The 19718-nt window shown below is 38.6% G+C and overlaps 1 protein-coding gene across 2 annotated transcripts in view; it reads left to right on the top strand.

Annotated features, from left to right (window-relative positions):
• FEZ2 (fasciculation and elongation protein zeta 2) overlaps nucleotides 1–11184 on the top strand; it is a 26494-nt gene extending 15310 nt beyond the window's left edge. For both annotated transcript variants that reach the window (XM_044455794.1, XM_044455716.1), the window contains 2 exons: nucleotides 7701–7766; nucleotides 10297–11184. In XM_044455794.1, coding sequence (XP_044311729.1) covers nucleotides 7701–7766; nucleotides 10297–10313 — 83 coding nt within the window. In that variant the 3' untranslated portion in view covers nucleotides 10314–11184. The remainder of the gene's footprint in view (nucleotides 1–7700; nucleotides 7767–10296) is intronic.
• The last annotated feature ends 8534 nt before the right edge of the window (nucleotides 11185–19718 follow it).

Genomic DNA, 19718 nt, shown 5'->3' with positions numbered 1-19718 from the left:
ACAGCCTTGCCAAATTCCTTTCTCAATTTTGAACCAATCAGTGGTTCCATGTCCAGTTCTCACTGTTGCTTCTTGACCCACATATAAGTTTCTCAAGAGACAAATAAGATGGTCTGGTACTCCCATCTCTTTAAGAACTTGCCACAATTGTTGTGATCCACACAATCAAAGGCTTTAGCATAGTCAATGAAGCAGAAGTAGATGTTTTTCTGGAACTCCCTAGCTTTCTCCATGATCCAGCGTATGTTGGCATTTTGATCTCTAGTTCCTCTGCCTCTTCGAAATCCTGCCTGTACTTCTGGTAGTTCTCAGTCCACATACTGCTGGAGCCTAGCTTGTAGGATTTTGAGCATCACTTTGCTAGCATGTGAAATGAGTGCAATAGTGCGGTAGTTTGAACATTCTTTGGCATTGCCCTTCTTTGGGATCGGAATGTAAACTGACCTTTTCCAATCCTGTGGTCACTGTTGAGTTTTCCAAATTTGCTGGCATATTGAGTGTAGCACTGTTATTGCATCATCTTTTAAGATTTTGAATAGCTCAGCTGGAATACTGTCAGCTCCACTAGTTTTGTTGTTGCTCAGACTTCCTAAGGACCATTTGACTTCACATTCCAGGATGTCTGGCTTGAGGTTAGTGACCACCCCATTGTGGTTATCAGGGACATTATGAATTTAGCCCCAGTAATTACCACACAGATCTCTGGTCCTCCCTATTCTATTGTTTTCTTCTGTTTCTTTGCACTGTTCATTTAAGAAGGCATTCTTATCTCTTCTAGCTATTCTCTGGAATGCTGCATTCAGTTGGGTGTATCTTTCTCTTTATCCCTTGCCTTTCGCTTCCCTTCTTTCCTCAGCTATTTGTAAAGCTTCCTCAGACAGCCATTTTGCTTTCTTGCATTACTTTTTCTTTGAGATGGTTTTAGTTGGTACTTCTTGTACAATGTTGCGAACCTCCAACCATAGTTCTTCAGGCACTCTGTCTATCAGATCTAATTCCTTAAATCTATTTGTCACCTCTACTGTATATTCATCAGGGATATGATTTAGGTCATACCTGAGTGGCCTAGTGCTTTTCCCTACTTTCTTCAATTTAAGCCTAAATTTTGCAACGAGAAGCTCATGATCTGAGCCACAGTCGGCTCCTGGTCTAGTTCCCTTACTGACTGTATAGAGCTTCTCCATCTTTGGCTGCAGAGCACATAGTCAATCTGACTTTTGTGCTGACTGTCTGGTGATGTCCATGTGTAGAGTCGTCTCTTGGGTTGTTGGAAAAGAGTGTTTGCTATGACCAGTGCTTTTTTTGTAAAAAAAAAAAAGGTACCGGAACTCACGTCACCAGCAGTAAGCGCGCGACCGCACACACCAATCCCAAGCCGAGCAGTGAGAGCAGCGCCCTCAGTATCTCACTATCAGATAGCAGACACAAAAGCAGCCTGCAGGCACTATGTTAATGATATTTGCTGCTGACCTGCTACGATTCAAAATCACTTCATAAAATCCATTGGAAAAAAAGGTGCCGGAACGCCGTTCCAGTGCGTTCTATCACAAAAAAAGCCCTGGCTATGGCCATCGTATTGTCTTGACAAAATTCTACCAGCCTGTGTCCTGCTTCATTTTGTACTCCAAGGCCAAACTTGCCTGTTATTCCAGTTATCTTTTGGCTTCCTACTTTAGCATTCCAATCCCCCATGATGATAAGGACTTCATTTTTTGGTGTTAATTCTAGAAGGTGTTGTAGGCCTTCATAGAACCGGTCAACTTCAGCCTCTTCAGCACCAGTGGTTGGGGCGTAGACTTGGACTATTTTGATGTTGAATGGTTTGCCTTGGATTCGAACTGAGATCATTCTGTCATTTTGGAGATTGTATCCCAGTACTGCTTTTCCTACTCTTTAATTGACTATGAAGGCTACTCCATTTCTTCTGAGGGATTCTTGCCCGCAGTAGTATACCTGATGATCATCTGAATCCAATTCACCCATTCCTGTCCATTTTAGTTCATTGATTCCTAAGATGTCGATGTTCAGTCTTGTTATCTCTTGTTTGACCACATCCAGCTTGCCTTGATTCATGGATCTTACATTCCAGGTTCCTATGGAGTGTAGATGTTTGCAGCATCGGACTTTCCTTTCACCACCAGACACATCTGCAACTGAGTGTCCTTTCGGCTTTGACCCAGTCGCTTCATTCTTTCTGGCGCTACTAGTACTAGCCCTCCGCTCTTCCCCAGTAGCATATTGGACACCTTCCGACCTGAGGGGCTCATCTTCCAGCGTCATCTCTTTTTGCCTTTTGGTACTGTCCATGGGGTTTTCATGGCAAAGATACTGGAGTGGGTTGCCATTTCCTTCTCCAGTGGATCACGTTTTGTCAGAGCTCTCTGCTATGACCTGTCTGTCTTGGGTGGCCCTGCACGGCATAGCTCATAGCTTCATTGAGCTACACAAGCCCCTTCACCACGACAAGGCAGTGATCCATGAAGGAGTATTTCTTGGTAGGGATGGGTAAAATAAAGGAGATAAGTGGCTAGGTAGGAAGGATTAATCCCCCCCTCCCCCACATGCACACAGTGGTCCAGTTCAGGATTCTGTGTGCTTATGCTAAACGTTTTTAAAATGCTGAGTAGATATTCAGTGCACCATGTAGTTTAGCCATTGGGCATACATTAATATTCTCAAATCAGTGGGGAAGTTCACATGACATGACACACACCCCCAGTGTATAAACTGTGCAGCTAGGGTTTATGAACAACTCATGATACACCCAAAAGAAAATCAGTTTTACCATGGGTTGTTCTTTCACTCCCAGTTTCCCAGGGTCTTCTTGAAGGGATATATATATATATATATATATATATATATATATATCCCATGCCCTTTTTAGAAACACTTGCTTTTGGCACCTGTTAAAGGGTTCTGTACAAGAAAAATCTGGAAAATTTAAGGATTTTGTAGGTCAGAGAATAGGGAAATATGTAACCATGAAATCTGGGTAAAGGCTGTCAAAAGTATGTACAAAATATGAGTGGAATCTGGATCTTACTTTCTGGAGTATATAGAGCAGGGAGGGCCAACCTTTTGTACCTCAAAGGCCACATAATGACACACAACACAGTGGCTGCAAAATGAATTACATTTCCATATTGTGTTAAAGTATATGCAATATGTTTATTTAATATCCCCAATTAAAATATTTAACCATTAACTGAGGGAGAAACCACTGCTTAATTTTAAGATGATTTTAGGACTAAATGAATGACAGCTTCTTCTCCAGGCACAGGTACAATGCCCACTTCTCTGGTCTGTTCCTTTCTTCCCTGTTTCTTCCACCCAGAAACCTTCCCATATGACCCACTTGATTCACTGAGCCTTATGTACATGAGCTGACAAACTCTCCAGCATGCAGTGGAGCAAGGCCTTGGGGGCCACCCTTAGGCCATGTGTTGGACCACCCCAACCTAGAGGTTCAGGGAAGTGTGGAGAAGGTGGAGCACACTGACAGGATAGTACTTGAAAACAAGGAAATCACACTACTAATTGAGGGAGAGATTCACCACTGCTGTTTGGGGCAAAAGCCTCTTCATTACTGATTTGTTTTAAAATTTTGCATTGTAAACATTTTATTCTATTTTACTATGGTGTGTTTTATATTGGATTTTTAATGTGCTGTTGTGAGCTGCCCAGAGAGCTTTGGCTATTGGACAGTATAGAAAATAAATTAGTTAGTTAGCTAATCAATCTACGTGCACTCTCATTTTGTTAGTGTCCGTGGGACCTGCCTGCTGCACTTTGAGAGCAGGCGCTTATCAGGGTACTGGCCAGGCAAGGCTCCACATTTCAGGCAGTCATAATTGCACACCTCCAAAGGATGCCCCTCTCCCAAAAAGGTTAAAAACCGTCTCAAGTGCATACATTTGTAGCTTTCTTTCAAAGTAAGAGATAGCAAGCCAGTATCTCAAAATTTCAGCTTGGGCATTGGTGGAATGACTGTCACTACTGGTGGCACAGAAAAGATTGCCAAGAGCAGTTTGTGGGGTTGGTTGCTCTTCTTACTGAACAACTTGCTTGCCACAACCCACAGTTGGATCAGTCTTCTGGATTCAGACAAAACTGCAACGCATCATTGGTTTAACCCCTACAACAAACCATTTCTTGGGTTGAGCCCCAAACCTTCAAGAACAGTTCTAAGTTAATACGACACTGCAGCCCACTGTGACTAGTTGCCAATGATGGGTTGCCATTTCATGCAAACACAGTCACCCAGGCTAATTTCTACCATTTAGTTTTAAACAGTCAGGAGAGGCCAAGTACATGTATGATTAGCCAAACCACTCTGGGCTCCCTGTCTGTATCCAAAGATAACCATAATAATTAAAACTTCCACACAGTTATGTTAAAGATAAACCCTCTCTCCTGCATGTGCTAAAATATGTTTTCACCAATGATAGGTATAAGCTGCTTAGTAAGAATTAAAGCCAGAATGAAGGCACTGATTCTCAACTAGGGAAAACATTATTGAAATGTCCCTTCATCATTCATAAAGGTTTGGAACCACAGTGCTATGTAAAGAGCTAATGGTGTCATTTTCCACAGACTAGCTGAAACTTGAGTCCTAATTCAGTGATGGACTTTCTGACTCTATCTGCTAATTAATTTCTTTAGAGCACTAGTTTCTTAGCTGTTGCATGAGTGTAATTTCAGTGCAAAACAGTTGACAGTTCTTGGACTAAAGAACCAAATATTACATTTATGCCACTCATAAATACAAATGAAGCTTGGGTTCTGCTCTTTTTTATAGAAGTTGTGCATTGTTTCACTCCTCTGTATGGTGAACTTTTAATTATAAATTAGCCTCACTTTCTTTAAAATCAATCTGAAAGAAAATCAGGGAAACCTACAGCAACTGCTGTGGACAATTTTGCAGCAGCTTAGTTCTTCCACTTGAAATGCACCTGTACATGTTACACAGTCTTTAAAAAGCAGTTTCTTGTGATTGGGTATCACAATTCAAGCAGAATTCAACAGTGGTACTTTCCATAACAAAATATTACTCCATTTTTGATTTTGGAAACAGTATCCTTTTTGGTAGTTTTTTAAATACTAACTACTGTATGGGGGAATATGTTCTATCGTTTGATTAGACACAGTAACCATGCTTAGAGTTAGGCTTATATTTGGTTTACAATTGGAGGATTAGTTCAACAATAAATCCAAAAGCTTATGCTCTTCGCCAGATTTTCCAAATTTTGCAAATTCTTAAAGCACATTTTTTATGTTCTTCAAGCCACACAAATGCATCTGATCCCAAATACCTCTTCCTTTTTTGGACATTGGAGCTGTTGTGTACTGAAGTCATTACTGAATTTGCTGTGGGAGGAGTGTTTCATAGACATGAATTAAAACCATGTAGGCATAAATGTTTTTCACATTCCAAGAGTTCCTTCCTGGAGTAATGCCAATGGCTTTCAAGAAATGAAAGTGAATCATAGCTACTTTTATAGAAATTTCATAGACATAATCTTGCAGGCATCCCTAGAACTTTAGTTCTTCTTTAGGAGCATAATAAGTAGACAAGTTATTCTGTACTTCTTTTCCCAACTGTGTTTTCTTATTGAGTGAAAATTATAATGATGGATTTAAGCTGAATTGTCTTCTATTTAGTATTTAAAAAGCAAGTCCAAGAAGTTTCATTTGGATAAAATTTCTTCTAGGAAATTTTCTCATCTCACTCCTTCCTTCATTAAATAATGCAGATACGATTTTGGACACTGTTCAGATACATGAATGAGATGCACACCCCCATCTTGCTCTTCTGCATTGAAACTGTTCAATGTATTGATTTATTGAACTTAAAATTATATATTCAGAAAAGAGAAGTAGTAAAAATACCCTCATCAAAATACAGGTGAACAACTTAAATGGTTACCTGTGTCTATTTGAATCTAAGCCTGTTGCAGACAGGAGCTGCTTTGAACATGATTGTATAGTGCTTGTTTTGGAAGTGCTTTAAAAATAATAATTAGATTATTTAGAGGATGAAGCAGCTAGAAAGAGACCTAGCATCTACCCCTCCAGTCTTGCTGGCCACAAATAGTGATACTACAGTCTCCTGCTTCTGGGACCCAGACAGGAGCCAGTCAGACCTACGGGGGATATAGCTTTCACCTCTTCTCTTTAATGTGGCCAGAGGCCACATTTGTGCCAAAGAATAGCAGCTAAGGGCATCTTTAGTTTAAGAAGGAAGACCGCCCTTGTTAAACAGTACCCTCCAAATATTTTGGACATCAGATCCTGTAAGCCTCAGCCAACATGGCTGGTCAGGAATGCTGGAAGTTATCCAAAGCATGTGGAAACTGAAGAAGGATCAGCCAAGCCATACCTGGGCAGTGCTTTATATATAACAATTAAATATTATACATGTAACAAATACATAAACATACAATGCTTTTTATATCTAATCTTCTGACATTTACACAATTTGTTTTGGAAATCTTAGAGGCATCATTCAGAGCCATTACAAATGTGAGAAATAATGCAGTTTCTTGGCCTTTCATTCAGACTGTCAGTTTTGATTTTATTTGCAAATAGGATTATGTAATATTTAAAGAGACTATAATTATTGTAATGCTGTTTATATTCAGTTGGTGCCTTTCTAGGAAATTGAATTAAAGTTTGAGTATCCACCAGTTTTACTATGCTGCTGGATCAATCTGGTTTACAACGTAACTGTCAAAGTGGAAGGGCACCTGTGATGTCCATGACATTTTATCTCTAGCTTTTCCTTCACTGCATTACCAGATTTTAGGACAGGTTGGAATGCTCCATAGGACAAAATTAATTAATGACTAAAGATATCCCCAGTGCAGTGAAGAATCAACAAATTCAGGATGAAGGGATTGTGGAGAAATTTTCTCTTATAAATAATTTTGATACCTCAGTGCTATGAAAATATATACCAGCTCCTTACATTACTATCAGAAGGTCCAGACTACATTTAGATGAGAAGCCTTGAAGTATGAAGGAGCTTCTGCAGTTTGATTCTCTATCATGGTTCATGACTTCCGTGACTTGTTTGATATTCTTCATTCAGGTGCTCTCCATACACTCAGTGGCAAAGGGCTGGAAGATCAACTTTGAGAACCTAATACTAGTTGGCTCCTGGTTTCTTCCAGTAGCCTTTGCATCTGTTCTGCCTCCAAGGATTGCTTGCTTATTTACTTAGTTGTGTTGATGTTCAGCCTAACCTGTCAAAGCAACCACTAAAAGGGATATGCATGTGCTGCTTTAGAGCTTTCTCTATCCTAGGTTCCACTTGAGTCCCCTGCTACACAAGGAATAGATATACCCAATGAATGTCAATTATCTTGTTGAATCAGTTCATGGACCATATGGTATTTTAAGGTATCATTTCCACTTGCTTGGCTGCTGTTAGTTATTAAAATACTGAGATTAAAAATGTGTATTATCAATATGTATAATTGTTTTATGGTACTTTATGTTTTAATTATGACCACTATGACTGCTTATTGTTTCTGCTTATCAGAAATAGGGATTTGGGGTGGGGGATCTTTTTCTTTTTCTTGGATAAAATTAGGGGAAAGTGGTGTGCAGAATTCCCTTTAATACAGCTGCTCTAAATTGCATGTTCATATGGAAAGTAATTATCTAAACAGCTGCTCTTTCACTGATCGTCTCCACAGTTCTTCATGCAATGAAAGAAGACAGTGAAAAAGTGCCAAGCTTATTAACAGATTACATTTTGAAAGGTGAGTGCACATGTTGTCAGGCATACATTAACTTTTCAAACAGTCAGAGTATACAATATACTCTGAGTATACAGAGTATACAATGTTTATATATAGACATTGTTTATACATTGTATATTATACAATGTTTATATATAGACTCTGTATACAATATACAGAGTATACAATGTTTACTTTAAAACACTGGTTTTGACAGTTAAGTTCTTGAACTGAGCAGCACTGATTTTTATCTCAAATTCAGGCCCTTACCTGTAAATATAATCTAGAATATCCATAAGAAAACTGCAGTAGTGATTTATTTGGTGAGAGTAGCACAATAATTGTGAAATATATATTACTAATGTTACGATATTTGGCTTAATTTATACAATACATACTTAACTTTCATAGAATGGGATTTAAAGATATCTAATCATGACTGGGTTATGCCAGAGTCTTCCGGGCAAAACAGGTCTCAAGCCTGCTACAAAAATTTTTTCACATGACCTCCAGCATATCTCCTATCCAAGCTTCTACTCTTTCCATCCACCCATTATGCATGTCAGTCAATTTCTCCTGCATGGGCTGAAACGTAGACCAAGAACTGCTTTCTCCAGAATTAACAGTAACCAGATTTCTGTCATTCTCCATGGACCCCCAAGACACCTAAGAGTCAAGAGTTCTGAGAGAACCTCTGTTGCTGACCATGCTAGAGATTTGTGAAGAATCCAAGGAAGGAGTGAAAGTCTAATGGCTTTTCACAATTTGTCTCCCCAAGTTCTGGTTTGCCAGCCACACATTGACACCAACTTAGTGTGGTGCAGGTCCAGCCAGCTCACAAATGTCAATTTCTAAGATGGGCCATGATTTGTACATTTAAAAATGTCAAGACAATACATTCAGTTTGTGCAAATTGAAAGTTGAAAAATACACCATTCTAGTGTGATTTGCACAAATTAGAATCCAAAAACCTGGCATGATTTAGGTAATTTTTTATCAGTTTGGCATCATTTGTGTAAATAATATTAGAAAGATTTAGTTTTCCATGTCCAGTGTGTGCAAATCACACAAAGGTGTTTTTAATGCACAAATCGTGGCATGTCTTAGAGGTGGAGGTCCTAAAAGAAAATCAGGCTCATTAACTTCTGATCTGGAAGTGGGTAGGAACTTACTGAACTCAAGCTTGATTTCTTGGTGTTAGACACATCCCTAATTCATAAAGGATGCAAGCCATTTGCATGCATTTTGGAGATTACTCAGAGTTAAGACCCCTTCATTAATGCTGCTGGGGGGAAACACATCTGCCTGCCAGCAGCATGCATGACAGTTCTAAACAGCTTGCCATATGTTTGAAGCTGCCAATACTAAAGGCTATTTGCTTCTGTCTCATCTCAGTGAGGCCCATGTAACTTTTTTGAAGGTCGAAAAGAGACTTTATACCTCACTAGCTCTGTTTGAAGAGCATCTTCATAAAAACCAAAAGCAATATTTTGTTTTAACTGTACAGTGTTTTAAATTGTGGCATATTGTAGTATTAACTTTCATTGCTAAAGTATCTAGAATGCCTTCTGTCAATATGTCTATTGTATTTTATCTGTTGGTGTGAGTAGCCCAGAGAGCTTTAGGTATTGGACACTATAGAAACAATAAAAATAATTGTAAGAGGAAGATGAAAGAATATTTTATGACTTTTTGTATAGATTTAGGCCTTGAGTTTTTTGCTTGCTAGTTTGTTTTTCTTGTACTAATTTAAATTATATAATCAGTGTTCAATGCCCATTTATTTTTTATTACTAAAAAGATACAGATTTATTTTTAAATAAATTACACTCTTTAAGGTTAGCAAATTGATAATAAGGAAATATATGTGCTTATTTCGATACTTTAAATGAAATCTGACTTCTTCATTTGCTTTTGTGTTGTGCTAGCATTGGTTTGAAAGCTGGATTGCTCTGAGGTTTGTGTTTTCTAGATGTGAAACAGGAATGAGGAATATGTAAAGGACATGTCTTGACTCACTCTGTACATAATCTATAGGCTCTACATGTCAGGAGAGAAAATACACTTTGCCCCTGAGTCTTTAAAATGCTCTTTCATTAGTGCTACATGAAGTACCAGAGAATTCTTCAGAGAATTCTGTATACATCTTCCTTGTTAAAAGAAATTAATCCCAGTGTTAAAGACATGATCTTCTATTTAACTCATTTCTGTAAGCAAGTAGTTGATGGTAGTATGTGTGTGTTCCTTTATGGATTTGTTTTGTTTGTGTGATGGGGATGATGTTCATATTCATTATGTATAACAATTACTTTTAATTTGGTAAAGCTTCTAGAATATAGAACTAAGGTTGCAATCCTATTCATGTTTAGACTGAAAAAAGTCATACAACTCCCAGTTTGATGACAATGTGCTTGGAAGTTGTAGGATTTTCTTCTGTCCCAACATGCACAGGATTGTGCCCTAAGTGTTCCAGTTTGATTAGTTTGTACCTAACACTGCTTTGAGATGAGCCAATACAGTAATACTCATGCATAGGTATCTTCTTTTACAGTTTTGTGTCCTACATGAAGAGAACTGTGAAAGACAGCCATGCTAATTCTTGTGAAAAGATGGTTTCCATGACTTGTTCAGATCTTTCAGTTTGTTTGGCAGTGTGTTGAATTCCAGCATATTTACTACTTCCCTTGCCTGCTTGGACTTTTGAATCCTTGAAAAAAAAACCTCTGGAGCATGTAGAACTCAACTATTTTTGTTCACTTAAGTGTGATGTAATTGAACAAAAACAGATGCTGTACAGTTTTAATTCATACACATTGTTTCAGTGTTTTAAACACTATATTTTTACACTATATGACATCTAATTATTCTCCACAGCTATCTGCTTTTGTGGAGAAAAAATAAACTTTAGCATAGGTAAGGAAACTGATTAGTAATAAATGCAATAGGTTCTTGTATTAAATGTTTAAAATGAATTGAAAGCTGAACCTGCACTGTAAAAATTCCATTGAAGTTCGTTGGGTACTCTAGAAAGGTAATATGGAAATTAACACTGATTTTTCTTAAGAGTAAAAACAGTATTGATGTATCATTGTTTACTGATTCTTCTGAATTTTTTAATGCCCTTCAGAAGTCAAAAGTGATAATCATCTTCCATTACTGGTTAGTTCATTTAACAAGAACACAATTCATGTGGAAGCCCCACTGGAATCATTGGGAACTGTGAAAGGGCGCAGATCTCGCACCAGTAACCATCTGAGAGACTGACCTCCAAATCACTGTCTTGTTACTTTCATTCTCTGTATTTTAATTATTTTAAAGTAATGTAGTTAGATATTAATACCTTGCTGCTATTGTGCTTTTTGTTCTCCCTGTTAAATATTTTGTCATAGTATGTAACATTTTATATGCTGCAGAATGTTAATGAATACTTTTAAAAAGATTTGTAGTCCTGTAATTACCTATTTTTGAGATGGATGGATGGATGGATGACAACATGCTTAGGTGGAATCGGAGCCCAACTTCTAGAGCCACAAAGACAAGAAGCCACTGTACTCTATAGAACTTTCTATGATGAACATCAAATATGACAAAATATCTCCATGTTGGAGGTAAAATTAGTAAAAGTAGGAAGTATAGTTGAATAGCAGATTGAAGAAAATTGTTAAGAATATTTATTTATTTATTTATTTATTTTTCTATTTATATCCTGCCTTTTCCTACAAAGGGCTCAAGGCAGCTTACATCTTCTCCATCTTATCCCCACAACAACAACCCTGTGAGGTAGGTTGGGCTGAGAGTCGTGACTGGCCCAAAGTCACCCAGTTGGCTCCATGGCTGAGCGGGGACTAGAACCCGGATCGCCTGAGTCCCAGTCCCATGCTCTTAACCACTACACCACACTGGCTCTCATATCATAGCATTATAGCAGGGTGTGGGCACCTTGTAGACCAGAACATCTAGAAGGGGATAACTCCCCTCCCTTTTCATGGTTAAGGATGATGGGAGTTGTAAACCAAAACAACTGGAGGGTCACAAATTGCCTAGCCCTGCTTTATGGGCTCTGACATATGCCCATTTCCTTTAAAAGCTGAAGCAATAATGCATCTCTTTGTCAATTCCAGATCAGATGACCTTCGTGTGCACACTGATTTCATGACAGCTAGAAATAGTAGCTAGCAGCAGCTCATATACTTAGCAACACCCTTTGTGATGCACAAATTTCTATCTGTGCTTCATGAGTTGCACTGACTTGTAGCTTACATATTCAGTCTCAATGGACATAGCACATACGGAATTTGTTTCTCAAAATTTGTTTCTCAAAACTGAACCTTTTTAAAACAGTCCATCATGTTCTATGACATTGGTTGGGGGGGGGGACTGGAATGACCATTGTGGTGGGCTGACAATTGTTTGTTAAAAATATGCATCTGGATGTTAAGGCATGCTAAGAAAGCCAATAGCTATTCACCAACTATGCTGTTAAGGTAAGTGACACTAACTCTGAAACATTTAATGTCAGAAGTTTTGTTTGTTTAAACACTGGATATAGGAAAATGTGCTGTTTTTAAAATCGAACACTCCATTGTTTAAATTGAACTGAATATTTTGGCTTTCATGATAGGTTCCAAAAATCTTTTCTTCAGAGGTCTGCACCAACATATGCAAAGTACTTGGCAGTACCAGTTTGCCTAAACATTTGGTATACCAACATCCATTGTAAAGAACAAGTCACTCTCTCCAGAAGATGGAAAACTGAGGCTATAAAAAAAAATCAGTGGCAGCTGGACTTGTGCTAACTTCAAACAAAGAACAGCTCAATGCATCCACCTACCTCACTTGCCCAGCTCTGCCTATCAAAATTTCCTCTCAATTTTTCGAGACCATTACCTTGCTTATTCTAAAGGCATTATGAAGAGTTGGAGGAAATCTTCCTTTCAGCAAGCATAGTTACAGTAGCTGAGGTGGTGGGCACAAGATTTAAGAAAGATGCAGGTAAATTTAGAAAGGGTCTAGCGGAGGGCAACAAAAATGATCCAGGGTTTGGAAATGCTGCCCTATGAGGAGAGACTGAGAGAACTGGGCATGTTCAGCCTTGAGAAGAGAAGACTAAGGGAGGACATGATATCCCTCTATAAGTACCTCAAAGGCTGTCACAAAGAGGAAGGATGAGATCTCTTCTTGCTGATGCCGGAGTGTAGGACACGGAATAATCAGTTCAAGTTGCAACAACCCAGATTCAGGCTGGACATCAGGAAAAGCTTCCTCACTGTCCGAGCAATGTGACAGCGGAACCAGGTGCCTAGAGAGGTGGTGGGTTCTCCCACACTAGAGACATTCAAAAAGAAACTGGGCAGCCATCTGAGTAGGATATTGTAACATGGTATCCTGCAACAGCAGCGGGGTGGACCCAATGGCCTTCATGGCCCCTTCCAACTCTACTATTCTATGATTCTATGACATAAAACATTTCCTTCCCAATATCATTTTTCTTCCCAATTCTTAAGTCTCTTTTGAGCACCTTCCCTGCCTCACAGTGAGTGACATTGCTGAGTGATTGCACTGCTAATGCAGTTTCCTGGATAGAAGCTGCGTGACACAGTAATGCTTCTGTTTAAGTATGCATGGATTTACCCTGCACAAAGCAGGTATTTTCAAGTTCCGTTTATATAGAGTTTTGTATCTTTGTTTTGGTCAGGTGACTAGCAACCTGTCTTTCTTGTTTTCACTGAAAGGAGTGCCTGTTCTGGGAAAAATATGAAAATTGGAAGTCTGAAGTGCAGTTCTATATACATGTCATAAGTCTGCATGCAAAATTGTCTGATACTTATGAAGAAAGTTCTTGAGGTTCTAGAGTCCAGTAAGCCCAAACAGCATAGAAGAAATATGTAGCTTTCACTGGGTTTGTTGAGCAAATAGTCCAATTCCTTTGGGGTCATGAAACAGATGATGATGATGATGATGATGATGATGATACATACATATTTCTAGAAGGCAAAAACATTACAGGAACTTCCTAATAATACCCAAAAATGTAAGGAGTCAGAGAAATACTGCCCTCAACATTTTAACTGAAAAAACTAGTGAAACACAATTATTACTAACATGAAATAGTGACATTTGAAGTTACTAAGATTCTCTTGAACAATACTGTGAAGACAATTAAATCACTATAGTAGCATCCATGTCATACAATATAAAATTCCAACTTCAAATAAAAGTTGATGGGATCTTAGCTACTGGTGAGTAACCAAGAAAGAAATAATTGAGGTTGTGATGGACTGCTTGATGAGAATATCAACTGCAGTGTATGGCTTCTAAGAACAGTAAAGCCCATACTAGGTATAATTAGGAAAGGAATTGATGATAAAACTGATAAAATAGTATGAACAATTACACTGTATACTGTTCTGGTCAGTAGACCTAAAAATGACATTGCAGAGTTGGAGAAAGTGCCCAAAAGGATAACTTAAAAGCCATATGCCGGAGCAACTCGCTTAAGGGGAAAGATTACAGCATCTGAAATTGTTTAGCTTAGGAAAAAAGTGAGTAAAGGAAGACAGAGGTGTGCAAAATTACACATAGTGCAGAAAAGGTGGATAAGAGACTTTTTTTTCTCTACTATAATACTAGATTGGAATTCACTTAGAATTATGGAATTCACAATTCTAAGAGGAAATTATGGCATGGATTCAAAATGCAAATGAGTCATATGGCAATGTTCTTTTTACCTGCTGCATTTCTCAAATGCCTTAACATCAGCATCCTTCTAGGCTAAGATTAAAACAAAAGAAGTCCCCACAATAAATGGATTACTGACTTAGTCAAGCTTAATGTGGATCAGCCTTTTCCAAATGGCTGCCCTCTTGGTGTATGAGACTACTTCCCCAGGCAGTATGGCTTTGCTGAGTGAAATTGTAGGAGATGTAGGCCTATAACAAAGTTGAGGGCAGGTTGAGGAAGACTAGCCAGCTGTAGATCTCATGACTAACTCATCATTTCAGTGAGTCTACTCCAGGTCTTCTCCACATGAGATGTTTAACCTGGTGGTTCACTGGGACTTCTTCTGTTTTCTTTGCAGGACTAAGATCATTATTTGCATGTGCTTTCTTCCCAGGGGTTTTCTTTCTCCGCCTTCCTATATGTTCTGTTACACAACCATGAGGCAGCATTGTGATACAGTGCAATTCCAGAAATCCACAGTCTTTTAACATGCAATAGGGACTAAAAGAAATTCTAAAAGAAAATGGATTAGTCTTCTTCTAAAAGGCTGTAGAAGAATGGCAGTCGACATGGGAAAGGAAAATGACATCCTGTAAAAAATCATGAGTGCATATTAAATGTCTGGGGTAGAGAAGCCCTAGGTAGATATCTACCTCTGTTAAAAGTTTCAGGTAATAGAAATTGGACATCAGACAACATACAAATGAGCTCATTTAAACTACTTTACCTCTGGAAAAATGCTTTATCGGGAATCCCTGAGGAAGAAAAGGGAAATGCTTTATCTTTGCTCCACATCACATCTCAACCAAGGAAGTAAGATATTACCAAGCATCTTAGCTAACAATTGGAGGTACTTTCATCTGGATCTGACTATACAGAGAAATCCTTCAGTATTAGAAAATTTGTTAATACAACTGAACACAAAAGAAAAGATTCTTATTTCTCTTTCCAACTGTAAGGGCTTTGAGGTAAGAACTAATTTCATTCATTGGTCCAAAATAAAATAATAGAAGTACAATTATTTGTGAAAAAGGCAATGGCTGAAAACTTTTCATGGAAAGGTGAAACTAAGCAGAAGTGTCTACTATCCCCTTAGAATTTTAGTAAAAAAGCTAGAATAGAGACTAGACATTTGACTAAGCCAAAATAATAACTAATTTGGTGTCTGATTCAGGTATATAGTTCACATATATTACTTCTGGCAGTTAATTTTTAATTTAATTTAATTTATTAATTTATTGTCAATTGACAATTGATAATAAACTGTCCAATATTGGATACTAGCCTCTTTTTCCTTTAAACATAATACTAATTGATTAATTCTGAAGAACTGCCTTTGGATGAAAGTTCAAACTTCAGATCCAGGGCTGTCATTCTGCTGACAGAAGCAGTTTCATCCACAGAACTGGGGGGCTGAGATTACACCTCTACCCTGTGGCTCCCTTCCATGTACCATCAACATCTTCTCTGGAAGGCTGGGGAACCCTCCAAACCAGACATCTTCCCGATGCTCCATGCTGCAGCAGGGAAGAAAGAGGAAGAGAGTCCCACTGCCCTAGCAAACATCCGCTAGCGCAATGAGCCTTCAGTCCCTGCCATGCACAGAAAGTGCATTAAATACAAGCTGACTATCTTTAATATTCTTGTTTATGAACGGCTCTGACCCTGAGGAATGAAAGCTCCTGCCTTTGTAATTTTCATTTTCAACAATGTTTTCTGACAACATTTAACAATATCCACATGATGGCACTATCCACTTGGAGAGTTTGTTCCAGGCACACACAGATGAATTGGAAAAAATATGATTCTTACCAGATGGAGTTACTTTGCTTTATTCTGGACTTATGTCATTGAAATAGCATGATTAAGACACCTCATATTTGTCTCTCCTTTTGCTATAATGAATTAACAGCAATCTTTTTGTACTTTTTGAAAATAAAGTTTATTTGGTCATGAGCCATAACAAACCTAAAAAACCCAATATTAAGTAAAATCAAAAGACATTACTTATTCAATCACAGGCCATGACAAAAAGTATAATTGCAAAAGAAAATACACACTGCTAAAAGACACAGTGCGGTATATTGGTTAGTGTGTGGGACCCAGACTTGGGAGATCCCACTGCACTGTGAAGATTGCTGAGTGGTTTCAGGCCAAACACTGGCTCAGCCAAAACTACTCCAGAGGGTTGCTATTGTGGGGATAAAATGAAGAGGAAGACTATGTAAGCCATTCCAAGTTGCTTGCAGGAAAAAGGATGGGATATAAATAGAGAAAAAATCATTGGAACATCCTGTTCCAAACATATATTTCAATCTCTCCTCCAAGTGATACTTAATGTTCTGTGTATCCTGGGATGTTTAGATCTTACCATGTGGGGTGGTAATGGCCACTTTTTATTGTATTTTGACAGGCATCAAGCTTTCAAGAAGCTTCTGGTACCCTATTCTTATTTCTCAGAGAGCCCAAATTGGCTGTATTGCCATTGGCACTCACTGTGCTGGACTTTTCAGTTAGAAGAATTAATATTTCTGTTGAGTTAACCATAAGAAAGGAAAAGGCTTTGGGTAGAATCTGTTCCAAATATTTGCCTATAAATAAGTCATCTCAACAAGTAATGGGTTGATCTTCTTCTAATAACAAAATGTGCTTTGTGGCTAATAGGATGGGATAAAGGTTCAATAAATATAGCAATAAATAATCCGGTTATAATGTAGTTATAATGGAAGGACACTATACCCTCCAAGACTGCATTTGGCATCTGTCGGGACTACAAAGAAACTTCGCAAGGTGGTTTTCATAGTTGTGCTTGTTGAAGTATCTTCTTGCGTGCCTTTGTTCCCGGAAGGAGCATAAAGCCATCAAGACTTCTTTGTATCATACTATTTCTAAGCATGTCTGCCTTTCAGGGATGGAAACCTGGCATCTGTTCATTTTTTCCCACTTCAGAAATGCTTTCTGAAAATACATAAAAACATAACCACATGGTGGCAGTGTTGCCATGACATAACATAAAGCCATTGTGAAATTGAAATATGTCAGAGCCAAAATAATTTCAAGAGTGCAATTAGAGACTCTATTTTTTCCAGTGCAAACAGCAGCTATGGGGAGGGTGAGCTAGGGACTGTGGCCTACCATAATCCTCCCATGCCATATTCCTGATTAAAATTACCCCTGTCCCTGAAATGCTGTTAGGCTGAGTCGAGATAGTCCTCTATTAAAGTCTCTAAAGGTTTAATGTATCCATTTTAAAGAGAGCTAACTTGTTATGAAGGCCAATCTTGTGTATGTTTATTTGTAAGTGGAAGTTCTTCCCCTTTTGCTTGCCAAAATGTCTGGCTCTGAGGGAGGACTTGTTCAGAGCCAAGCGTGAGATGGCTGTCCAGAAAGATGGCTTGTGCAGTGACCTCAGAAACCCTTCCCACAATGCCAACGTGGAGCTGTGGACTGGCTAACTTTCTGAAGACCTCCTGGAGCCCCCTCAGCCAATGTGTCTCCTCAGGAAGATACAGGCAGGCCCCCTTCCCATTAGTCTTGAATCTTTATTCTGAATAATTTGGGTTCACCGCTCTGTTCAAAAACACTGCACAAAATACTGAAAGCTGAAATATGTTTTAAACCAGGAATTAAGAAAAACAGAGAACATTAACTATTAAAATCTTGTGCAAGTCTCAGCACCCTCTGTTTATCAACAGCTCCCCTTGTACATTCTTTCATTTCTGATGTATGTGAAGGAATTGTGCAGGTGAATGGTGGGAGGGAAGTGCTGCCACATGCCCCCTTGAGCCAGGTGGCTATTCAGTGCCCAGTCGTGCAATTAACTTCCTTGTTTTTGTTTATTTATTAATTAAAAGCTGGTCTCTTCTGAAGGAGCAAAGATATGAGGCAAAACGTTCAGTTTTGAAAGTTTTCTGCCCTAATATTTTGTGCTTGATGGATATGGCTGATGTTCAAGAAAGCTGTGTTAGCCCTATGGTTAAAAAAAAACAAAACTGTTAAAGTGGGACACTTTTGGTCTGGAGAAAGGACTTCATTCCTTCTGAATCAATTTTCCCTTTCTAACAGATACTACTCATAAGAAACAGTTGAGAAGTCCAGGATTTTCATGTAGCTCTGACTGAACTGCAGAGTACCAGCTCCAAAACATAAGGAACTAACAAAGCTCAGGTCTTATTTAGTGTGTGTGTGTGGGGAGGTGGTTCTTGTTATTGTCATATGTGTATCCGCAGGTTAAGGCATAGGATACACAGGATATCCTGCATGACATAGGACTATGGCTTCCAGTCTGGAGGGCATTTCGCTCCCTCCAGATCAGAGACAGAGTGCCTATGCACCCAGTTGCTGGGGAAAGTGGGCAGGAGGGCCCTGTGGTACTCATACCCTGCTGGAAGGATCTTGTGGGCAGGCAGTTGGCCACTGCATGAACAGAATACTGGACTAGATGGACCCTTGGTCTAATCCTTGGTCTGATAGCCCTTTTCATTTTTGAGTTTGGAAGCATTAAAAAAAAAACCTGCCAGAGCAATTAAAGTCCATTAAATGATATTGTGTGCAGAGCAGGGGCAGTTCCTGATACTTGGAAATAACAAGCTACATCAACCATGCAAAGCAGTCCAGGATTGCTGGGAAGAGTGACTCAGAAAAAGCAGTCTGGTGTCATTAGGCATGGATATGCACCTTCCACACATTTGCATTTGGCCTCTGCTTTGGTAATTTAGTAAGCTGCCTCATTTGATTCAGACGTCAAGGAGACACTATTCAACTCAGACCGGAATCAAAACTCATTTTGGGAAAACTAAAGTTTTGTGCCGCCTCATCAGCTATCACTGAGAAATCAACAAGTGCTTAGAATTAGTTTGCTTTTTTTTTTTTTTTTTTGGACATTTTTAATTAAGATTTTAAACTAAAAACTAAAAAAAAAATAATCATCAAATACATCAGACGTACTGGGTCAGCCCCCTATAACTTATCTTTTAAACATTCTATAATCATATTCAAATCGATTTATAAAAATTTAAAGACATCTTTAAATCTAAGCCAAGTCCTGTTTCTCCAGCCACTCGTAAAAAAGGTCCTAAGTTTGATAGAAGTCAGTATCTTCTTTCTCCTTCAATAATAGTCAATCTGTCCATTTCTGCACAGTCCAGAATCTTTTTTAAAATCAGTTCCTCAGTGGGTAGTTCCTCACTCTTCCAGTATTGAGCAAGTGCAATTTTGACATAATTTATATTTCCATTGCCATTTTAGTTCTGT

Source organism: Varanus komodoensis, unplaced genomic scaffold (assembly GCF_004798865.1).
Source record: "Varanus komodoensis strain SLA01 unplaced genomic scaffold, ASM479886v1 scaffold1, whole genome shotgun sequence".
NCBI lineage: Eukaryota > Metazoa > Chordata > Lepidosauria > Squamata > Varanidae > Varanus > Varanus komodoensis.
This window is presented reverse-complemented; position numbering and strand designations above follow the sequence as displayed.